This window comes from Raphanus sativus, unplaced genomic scaffold (assembly GCF_000801105.2).
Source record: "Raphanus sativus cultivar WK10039 unplaced genomic scaffold, ASM80110v3 Scaffold0759, whole genome shotgun sequence".
In the NCBI taxonomy this organism is placed as follows: domain Eukaryota; kingdom Viridiplantae; phylum Streptophyta; class Magnoliopsida; order Brassicales; family Brassicaceae; genus Raphanus; species Raphanus sativus.
This window is the reverse complement of record NW_026616075.1, coordinates 20,511-30,911: the sequence shown is the minus strand read 5'-3', so window position 1 is coordinate 30,911 and position 10,401 is coordinate 20,511. Positions and strand designations below refer to the sequence as shown.

Below are 10,401 nucleotides of genomic sequence, written 5' to 3'. Positions count from 1 at the left end.
TTTTGTACTGTGACTCAGGTTGATTGCTACATTAACAACGAGGAGGAAAGGCGATATAAGAAGATGGTACGGGAAGAAATGAACAAAGAATATATTAAGGTGATTTCTGAGGAAGCAAAGAAGTCACCTCCCCCAGCCTGGAACTGAAAGTACATAATCATGTTCCACAATAATACATAGTATATTCCCACAGTTTTGTGTCTTCTTAACATAGTACATGATCGGCTTTTTAGTTATTTTTGTGTACTACACTGGGTCATATAATTGATTTGAGTTACAAATATGGTAGAGGACGCGGTTGGAAGAGCAAGTGAGGCAGCATAACGCAAAGCGAGCAGCGGCTGAACAAAACACAAAGAAAGAGGATGATGATGATGATGATGATTCTTATGAGGTGACCCTTGACGAAGACTTCCTCACTGCCCTCGAATACGGAATGCCTCCGGCTTCTGGAATGGTACTATTATATCTTTCTTCGTTACGACACAGTAAAATTTCAGAGTCAAAAACATAAACCAAACTTGTATGGTCAAGTACTTATATCAGTTTTACTGCTATTGTTTCGTTGTTTCTCTCTGAAGGGGCTTGGAATCGATAGGCTAGTGATGCTGTTGACAAACTCCGCGAGTATATGAGACGTCATTGCGTTTCCTGTTCTGAAAATTTAACAGTAGAACCCATGGTAATATGCATGTTTGTACCTTTACCATCTCTTATGTATCTTTTTGATTATTTTTCCAGCAAAAAGTTGTAAGAAGCAGGTGTAACAAACGCGTTTAGAGATAGCAAAATAAACTCAGTGATTATTTTTTCTTGATGAGTACCTGATACAGAGACATACAATAATACACACAAAAGTAATGCAACATTTGAGAATTGTAGTATACAGAATCTAGACAATGGTTGACATCCACCATTGCAGAATTGTAATGCAACATTTGAGTGTAGAACCATTCTGTTGGATCTAGCAATAGATAATGCTCATCTTACTTATAGCATATTGCAGATACTCTTCACATAAAGCCACTATAAGCCGAATAAATAAACATGTGAGGGTTGCCAAAAATAAAATAAAAATAAATAAACATGTGATGTTTACGACATTGATGGGTGAAACAATCAGGAACCAACAGTAAAAATCTGATGACTGTGATCTCATCAATTGGAATCTGTCCTTTTACTAACATGGTCCCTGTACTTTTGTCTGTTTCTCATCTGATCAACGTATAATTTAAGGTCTTTGGATTCTATTCAAGAGGAGATGTTTATATACTGTGGTTATTAACACTCTTCCTCCAACACCCCCTTGCTGCTGTTTTGTTCTTTTCAGAAATCATAACTGTTTTCTTTCGGCACGTTTGTACCTTTTATCAAAGACAAGATTAGTGATCTGGTGTTTCAAAGAACAAACATATGTTTTGATGAGGGTTTTGCTGTGTAAGATCCAGTGCCCTTCTTTCATCTGCTTCTCTAAGCCTTCTACTTCTACTCACATCTATGCATCAGGGTCGCTGAGATTGGAGAACACGCCTGGAGTGTCTTCTTCCAGTACTACTACTGTTGTTGATGATGATCATTATGTTGATGCACATGTAGAAGATGTTGATGGTTTGTTGAATGAGGTTAGAGAAGAAGATTGTGCTATAGAGAAGGGCGAAGATTGTACCCTTGAGGAGAAACAAGAAGAAACTCATGGGGAAATCATCCTGAAAAGCAGTTTCAAGAAGGAGGCTTTAGACTCAGCAGTTGGTGAGAGAATGGAGGAGGAGAAGAAGAAGGTACAGTGGGTGGATTTGATGGGGAAAGAACTTGCTGAGATCCGTGAATTCGAGTGTAGGTTAGTCCTGATATTTGCTTGCATCTTCTTCTCTGGTTTCTTGATGAAACTTTTGAGTAGTGTTAGTTGATTGGCATTGTATGATTGATTCTTCATTTTACTTGCAGAGAAGAAGATGATATCAGATATGATGGCGACAGAAGCTGTGTTTGCATAATTCTGTGATCAGTTGAGTTTAGTTTTTTGCAGCTCGCTCGAGATTCAGCCCTGTTCCTCTTGTGGCTTTGGCGTTGGGAAAAGGTATAGATTAAGGTAGTACATATGGTAGAATTTGCAGTTGTTTTCATCAGCCAATCTACAATTACTTGCTTGAGGTTGTATGATGATTCCATATATAACTTGATAGCATTTGGTTACGGTTTTAGAATTGTAAAAAAGAATATGTTTCTACTACACTTGTTTAATCTTACCGTTTAAGACGTCAACACTGTGAAGAACAACACTGACACAATTTATTCAAAAAAGATATCTAACGTACACATAATGCTCTTGTTCAAAAAAAATCATTACACTTAGCACATAAATTTTGTTTACAAGCTAAAGTAATCGGTATCCCAGTGAGCTAACTCTCATTTCGGAATGTTCATTCATATCTCCTCTTCAAAGGCAAATCAGGCTGCTCTATCTCAGTATCCATATCCTGAAACAAGACAAAGTCAAAGAGATTCAGAGATGAAGAAACATGAGTTTTTTTTTTATGTTATCGTCCAAGCTTTCCGTCAATGGAATCCGAGTATTTGGAGTAACCTGAATTGTCCATTGGATTGCCAGCAGGAACTGGCTCTGGCTCCTTGATCTCCACAACCACACAGTCGGACATCAAGAACGTCTTTGCAACGGAAGCTGCATGTTCTAAACAACATCTCACAACCTGAAAAATTGCATTGAACTCACTCACGTTCAGATCTCAACAAATGGTTCAGCAAACAGTGTGTTATATTTGTGAAAAACTGACCTTTGTGGGGTCGATGATTCCTGCAGCCATCAGATCTTCATACTTCCCCGTTGCAGCATTGTAACCGAACTTTACGTCATCGTTAGCTAGCACCTGTGATGAATATAAATACGTTTTGTCAAGCAACTTACTCAGATAAAGAGCTGTACATGACTGGAGCTTTAACGTTATATCAGTTACCTTCTCGCTGACAACGCTTCCGTTGACACCAGCGTTCTTTGCTATCAATTTCAGAGGGTAACTCAAGGCTCTTTTAACGATGTCTGCACCAACCTATACAGTCAAGAATTAGTTAGAAGCTAAGTCAGAGAAAGTAAAGTGCCCAAAACTCAACTCCTTACCTTTTCTTCATCGTTTACAAGGCTATCCTTAATGGCATCAACCTTGGCTGCTAGACGAAGCAGAGTGCAACCACCACCAACAACAATACCTTCCGCAACCGCTGCCTGAAACTCAGTTAGCTCATATATTTAAAGATAGTTCATGAGTAGTCAGAATAACAGACTCTTCTATATCTCAGAAAATCACCTTTGTGGCGTTAAGAGCATCTTCAACTCTTAGTTTCTTTTCTTTAAGCTCTGTCTCAGTTTGTGCTCCAACCTTTAACCAATATGCAAGAACTCTAATTAGGATCACTAAACATGTTCTTATGTTGTATAAATTAAACAATATCATGTGGAAAATACGTACCTGAATTACAGCAACTCCACCAGAAAGCTTTGCAATTCTCTCATTCAATTTTTCCTTCTCATAGTCTTGCTCCGCTTGCTGCACATCCAATCAACCATTGCTATCTTAGCATTATAATAAAGTGATATACATAGTTTGCAGATTGTCTCATACATACCTCAATTAAATTCTTAATCTGTATGACACGCTTGTTCACTGCTTCCTGTGTGCTACCATCACCCACAATGGTCGTCATCTCCTTGGTGAGGACAACCTTAGAGGCGTTTCCTAAAACCTCTTTCCCAGCTTTGTCAACAGAAAGACCAACTTCCTCTCTTATCACAGTAGCTACACCCACAAACCCCCCAACAAGATTAAAACAGTGAAATGATTCCAAAGAGCATCTAGGTTTTGTTACAGAAACATTAGTTACCTCCAGTTAGAATGGCAATATCGTCAAGGTACTGGCTCTTCCGCTCTCCAAATCCAGGAGCTTTAAGAGCTGCTATTTTCAAAGTGCCTCTAAGCTTGTTAACAACAAGAGTAGCTAAAGCTTCCTGTTCAATATCTTCTGCTATTATTAGAATCGGATAACCGCCTCTAATAGCATCCTCTAGAACACCAACAAGATCCCTTGCATTGGTAACCTTCTTGTCAACAAGAAGCAGCTGCACAGCAGAAAGCTTCGTTAGTCTATCTATCATCATCACAACATCATTACAGTAGCTGTAAACAAAAAAAAATGTACCTTGCAGTTATCGTACTCGACAGACATTTTCTCAGTGTCTGTCACGAAGTACGGTGAGATATAACCACGGTCAAACTGCATGCCTTCCACCACGTAAAGGTGGTTCTCAGCACTTTTACCCTCCTCAAGTGTCACCACACCTTTCCTGCCCACTTTGCTCATTGCTTCAGCAATCATGTTTCCAACTTCAGGGTTGTTGCCGGCACTAACAGCCGCCACATCCGCAAGTTCACTGTCTTCCACCTGTAATACCAATGGCATAACCTTTGTATACTCTTTGACAAATCAAAAAGAGAGTTAAGCACACAAAAAAGGAAGAAGAAAGTTACCTCCTTAGACATTAGCTTCAGCTCGTGAACCAAAGCCTTTGCTGTCTTCTCAATGCCTCTAGTGATCAATACAGGGTTTGCACCTGCAGCCACCACCTGAATCGAGAAAAAAAGAACAAAATATAAAGATTACTGAACTGTTCTTTTGAGTTCAAATCAGAGAAACGCTGAAAGAAGAATGTACAAACCTTGACACCCTCAGCAATAAAGCCCTGTGCAAGAACAACAGATGTTGTTGTACCGTCACCAGCCAAGTCATTGGTCTTTGCAGCTGCTTGTCTGACAAGCTTTGCACCAATGTTCTCAACCGGGTCCTCCAACTCGACCTAAACCACAAGAAAAAAAAAACTTAAGCTTTCAAAAGCCAATTTAAAAACTAAAATGAACATAATTACCAGATTCATACCTCCCTAGCGACAGTGACACCATCATTAACAATTTTCGGTGATCCATACTTGCTCTCAAGAACAACGTTTCTCCCTTTTGGTCCAAGTGTGACACCAACAAGGTCGGCTAGCTTGTTAACACCGGTCTAATAAAAACACAAGAGTTAATTACAAACCAAAAAAAAAGAGAAAAAAGAAAAAGAAACGAATCCTAATCATGAATCCTAATCATTGCCACGGATTCTCACTTGAAGTTTCTTTATGGTAGAACCATCTTTGTTGAAATGCAACTCCTTGGCTGCACATACAACCGCAGGACGGGATCTTCTTGGGCACACATTCGGTCTCCTTCCAAATGAGCTTGTAGAAAGCTTTGGGGCAATGGGAGCAGTAACCAAGGAGCCAAGTGAAGACGTAGCAGTGAAGGTCGATGCCATTGTGTTCACTTCTCTCACTGAAAATTCTTACAGTTTGTTAAAACCGAAACACTCAGACAATTGACAAGACACTGATTAAACCACCTAACAAGATAGCATTAGCTAATCAAAACTATCCCGATGTAAAAATCCATGCTTTTTTTTCTTTCAAAATACTAGTTTCATTCATGCACCAATACTAGATACTTATTTCCTGCTAACACCAAACACTATATGTAAGGAAACGTTGAGCATAACAGGTGAAACAGGACACTCTCACCTTATAGTAAGACGACGGGGAGTTTGTTCCGGATAAGGAGGAGTAGGTTTTATCTGCTGGCTTCTCTTTGAAGAGTGGCACTTGCTAGTTGCTTCCGAGTGTGTTTTTTTTTTTTTGGTTTTGGTTGATATAAAGGCGCAATGGTCTCTTTGCTCTTGAAGCTTCGAGTTATTGGCACTGCAAGAACACTCTAGAACGTCGGATTGGGTAATCGGATCCTAGGCTGTTTCCGGGTTGGCCTGGTCTGATTAGGGCTTATAGACGGATACTTGATAATATAGGCCCATTTCGATAGCCTTTTGAATCTTCAGAATTGGCCCGTTGAGAGCGGTTAAACGATCGGACCTATGAGCGGGATATTTTTTTTTAATGAAAACTCCATTTTTATGAAAATTCCATTTTTAATCATTTGAAAAAAACAAATATCATGTTTATTTTTTTTTTACGATGAAGAAATATTTTTATTAGATTAAATAAAATATTCTATTTTGTCGGTCATTAAATAAAATATTTAAAAATATATTTTCAGCATATGTAAGCCTTTTTCTTATTCTAGATAGTTAAAAAAAAAATTATCTTAGCAAAAAAAAATTATTTATAAAAATATTGTTTATCGGTTGTAAATAAATTTGTTCACTCTAAAGCTTTTTTTTCATTAAAGTATAGGAGTAAATACGACATTTAGTTTTCAGGCAAAGCTCATTTTCATTTTTCTTGTTTCATAAAGAATGTTAAGTATTTAGGAACAGAGGGAAGGGAGTATTTACGAGATCACCAATCTATCAATGAAGGAAACTTCGTGGTAATTACCAAAAGAAGACGGACCAAAAAAGCATACGGTCTTAGTCTTCTATAATAAAAAGAGGAAATAAAATCTTAGGCAAGAAGAAACAAAACCAAATAGTGGAAATTAAAAAAAAGGGAGGGGGAGTTCGTGGATCTATTTGAATCACTCGAAGTTAACAGAGCCAAAACCCTTTTTCTCCTACCTCCTCCTCCTACCTTGCCCCCCCAAAACAAAAACCCTTTCTCTTGGCGGCGGCTGCGCGGCCAAATTCAAAACCCTAGATTCCATCTGATTCCCTCTAGGGTTTTGGTCGCATCCCCTGTTCCGACAAGGATCTAATCTGGTTCTCATGGCTACCGTTGCTTCACCTGCTGATCGTATCCTTTTTCTGTTTACGTCTCTCTCTCTCTCTCGATCTGTGTTCTCTGTTTCTCGATCTTTTTGTTTGCGTTACTGGATCGAGCTTCTCTCTCTCTCTCTGAGTGATGTAGATTTAGTTCGGGGCTTTCTCGTGGCTAAAGATGTTTGCTTTTCACTGTTCTTCTTAGTTAAAGTCAAAAAGGTCTTTGCTTTTTTCCTTGACTCACCTTTGTTTTTCCGTAGAATCTGCTGATCTCTTGCAGAATCTCTCCTTGGACAACTCACAAGCTAAACCAGCTTCGGAGATTCCTGAGCCAAACAAGAAGGTATGAAGCAGCTCTGTTTTTTTTGTTAATTTGTTTTGGTCTGAGTCTGTTTGCCACGCTTTACAATTTAACAAGCTTTGTTTGTTTCTGTTTGTGGTTTTATATGTTTTTGCAGACTGCTGTTTACCAGTACGGAGGAGGAGTGGATATAAATGGTCAAGTTCCTTCCTTTGACCGATCTTTGACACCGTTGCTTCCCAGTGATGCCGTCGACCCTTCAGTTTGTTATGTTCCCAATGCGTATCAGCAGCCCTCCTATTACTATGGTTGGTAGCTTCATCCTCAACCCCCACTTTATTTAACTTTACTACAAGTTTATGCTTAACAAAGTTTCTAAAACGTTCAGGATATGGGACTGGTGACTGGAGCGATTACAATGGTTACCAAACTCCTGACGGTGTTGACATGAATTCTGTAAGTTTATGCTTAGTTTGCCTCTTTCATTTTCTTCAATTTTCTTGAATTTATGGAGAGAATGTTTCTCTTGTCTATCCTCAGGGTTATGGATATGCAGCGTATCCTTACTCTCCAGCAACAAGCCCTGCTCCACAGGTTGGCGGAGATGGGCAGCTGTATGGAGCTCAGCAGCAGTACCAGTATCCTGCCTTTTTTCCCTCTGGACCTTTTGCTACCCCTACCCAGGGAGATCTCGCTGCAAACAAAGCTGGTGGTGTGAAGACGCTACCTGGGGAAAGCAAGAATGTTGCATCTGCTGCTGGTATGGCTAAAGGAAGCAATGGATCCGCTGCAGGGAAACCAAACAACCAGACTGCATTCAACACCTCGAGCAATTTGTATGGAAATGGTTATGCTGGTACTGGTTATCAGGATGCTAGGTTTAACTATGATGGATATTATGGTACTGGTTATTCGGATGTTCAGAGATCTGTTACTGGCAGTGGAGTTGCATCCTCCTATTCCAAGGCAACCAGTGTGCCTTCATTGAGGAATCAAAACTACCGCTCAAATTCTAACTACACGGTATGACATCTTTCTATATTTCTTTGTATTAACTACTGCGCTAGTGTCTGTTTTATTGCCGTAAAGATTGGCCCTCAATCAGTGTTCTCTATGCAGGGTGTGCACCAGCCTTCGTCGATGACAGGCTACGGTTCAACTCAAGGATACTACAGTAGGATGTATCAAGGCAAGCTATATGGTAGCTCTGGGAGATCTGGTATGGGTTATGGTTCTTCTGGGTATGATTCAAGAACAAACGGACGAGGATGGGTGAGTGCAACAGACCACAAATACAGAGGCTTTGGAAGGGGTTACAATTACTACTATGGAAATGAGAACAACCTAGATGGTCTTAATGAACTTAACAGGGGACCTAGAGCTAAGGGCACAAAGAACCAGAAGGGAAATTCAGAAGATAGTTTAGAGGTTAAGGAGCAGACTAACGAGTCAAATGTAGCCGAGGCTGTGGAGACGGAGAACACATGCATTGTTCCTGACAGAGAACAGTACAACAAAGAAGATTTCTCAGTGGATTATGCGAATGCTATGTTCTTTATCATCAAGTCATACAGTGAAGATGATGTGCACAAGAGCATCAAGTATAATGTCTGGGCTAGCACACCGAATGGAAACAAGAAGCTTGCTGCAGCATACCAGGAAGCTCAGCAGAAACCTGGAGGCTGTCCTATCTTTCTCTTTTTCTCGGTGTGTATATAATAATCCTTAAATCAAATGCAGTGCTTTTTGTACTCTTTATTTGATGTTATATTGAGCCATACTAACCTGTTATTTTTTTGTTTTGCAGGTCAATGCAAGTGGACAATTTGTTGGGCTTGCTGAAATGACAGGACCAGTTGATTTCGAGACAAATGTGGAGTACTGGCAGCAAGACAAGTGGACAGGCTCTTTCCCTCTCAAGTGGCATATTGTGAAGGATGTTCCAAACAGTTTGCTGAAACACATTACCCTTGAGAACAATGAGAACAAGCCTGTCACCAACTCTAGAGACACCCAAGAGGTATCAGATCTGTAAAGCTTTTACATCTTTGCAAGTTATGTTCTCGATTTGGATTCTTGTGTTGATGTTTCTTTCGTGGGATTGTGTTATAGATCAAGTTGGAGCAAGGTGTGAAGATTATGAAAATTTTTAAAGAGCATACGAGCAAGACTTGCATTTTGGATGACCTTTCCTTCTATGAGGTTCGACAGAAGACTATCTTGGAGAAGAAAGCCAAGCATCAGCAAACCCAGAAACAGGTAAGAGCAGGAAAACAACTATAAAACCTTTTGTAGTCAGTGTACAACTCTTAAGTCTTTCCTCTAACATCTAAATGAACAAACTCAATAGGTAAGCGAGGAGAATAGTACAGAGGATGAGAAAAAGAAATCTGCAACTGCTGAGCCGGCTCACAAGGAATCTCCTCCAGCTGCTCAAACTACCGGTGATGTCAAGGTTGATGAGAATGGATCTGTTTCTAAACCAGTTGATGTGGTGGCAAATGGTTGCTAGATAGAGTAGTCAATGCTGCTCACGGCTTGAGCATAAACGCAACTAGAGAAGTTATCTCTTGAGAACGAGTGCCGTGAAGCTTTGAAGCAAGGAGGAGCTTTAGTACCTAAGAAGACCGAGAACTGTTTCTTTACCCTTAGAAATTAAAATCATATTTTTTCTTATCTTTTTTTTTTTGTTCTTGTTTCACCTGTCTTTACAATTTTCTGTTTTTTTCGCTTTTTTTGTTTTCTGTTGATGCTCCTACCTTGTAAAATTGCTTAATATGACCTCTACTAAATAGTGGGAAGTAGTGGAGAAAAAAAAGAAGGAGATAAAAGCAGGGTGGGATTTGTTTTCATTTCTGTTTTCTGTTTTTGGCAGATGAAAGTTTTTTCTTTCCTGTTTTTGGGTTCAGACTTGACCTAGTTTGTCACTGTCCAAAATTGAATCGTTCCTAGGTTATACCCTATATGTTTGTGTCCAAAATAAAAGAATGCTGTTGTAATAACCAATCTCTTACCATCAGGCTGCTTCCATCTACCAATAGGATGTGCCATGTCTGTTGACATGTAATCATTAGTGAAAGAAGCTTGGCAACTCAACACAAGACTGGTTTACTTTTAAGTTTGTCAGTCAGGTGATAGCCAAGATGGGTTACCTGCAGTAGTGGTGAGTACTTCATGTTTAACAGAGTGTGTGATTATCATTTTTTGATTAATATTCATGCCTATACAGACAATGTGATTAACAGTAGAGTCGAGAAAACTTAAGTATGCTTTTATAAATTTTCGAGCATGTAAAGCTATATGGCTTTAAGATCTAGCTTGCAGTAGCTCGATTCTTTAACCCTATCGAG

General features: G+C 39.4%; 3 protein-coding genes across 3 annotated transcripts; 2 read left to right on the top strand and 1 right to left on the bottom strand.

Moving 5' to 3' along the window:
* Window positions 1–1,288: 1,288 nt before the first annotated feature.
* On the top strand, window positions 1,289–2,232 carry LOC108857156 (uncharacterized). Its single transcript, XM_018631099.2, has 3 exons — window positions 1,289–1,437; window positions 1,507–1,837; window positions 1,945–2,232. The coding sequence occupies exons 1-3, from the start codon at window positions 1,422–1,424 to the stop codon at window positions 2,000–2,002; spliced, it is 405 nt and encodes a 134-aa protein (XP_018486601.2). The 5' UTR covers window positions 1,289–1,421; the 3' UTR covers window positions 2,003–2,232.
* A 40-nt stretch (window positions 2,233–2,272) lies between these two features.
* Window positions 2,273–5,779, bottom strand: LOC130503004 (chaperonin 60 subunit beta 2, chloroplastic). The gene is made up of 15 exons (XM_056997677.1): window positions 5,621–5,779; window positions 5,173–5,378; window positions 4,945–5,070; window positions 4,727–4,864; window positions 4,539–4,634; window positions 4,210–4,452; window positions 3,895–4,129; window positions 3,640–3,809; window positions 3,483–3,560; window positions 3,321–3,392; window positions 3,134–3,238; window positions 2,973–3,065; window positions 2,793–2,885; window positions 2,585–2,708; window positions 2,273–2,477 (listed from the first exon to the last, which is right to left on the bottom strand). Exons 2-15 carry the CDS (start codon window positions 5,359–5,361, stop codon window positions 2,464–2,466), a joined length of 1,776 nt encoding a protein of 591 aa, XP_056853657.1. The 5' UTR covers window positions 5,362–5,378; window positions 5,621–5,779; the 3' UTR covers window positions 2,273–2,463.
* Window positions 5,780–6,511: 732 nt separating this feature from the next.
* On the top strand, window positions 6,512–9,988 carry LOC130503006 (YTH domain-containing protein ECT2-like). The gene is made up of 9 exons (XM_056997678.1): window positions 6,512–6,784; window positions 7,011–7,093; window positions 7,209–7,359; window positions 7,440–7,507; window positions 7,592–8,074; window positions 8,171–8,758; window positions 8,859–9,071; window positions 9,164–9,310; window positions 9,402–9,988. Exons 1-9 carry the CDS (start codon window positions 6,757–6,759, stop codon window positions 9,561–9,563), a joined length of 1,923 nt encoding a protein of 640 aa, XP_056853658.1. The 5' UTR covers window positions 6,512–6,756; the 3' UTR covers window positions 9,564–9,988.
* Window positions 9,989–10,401: the final 413 nt, after the last annotated feature.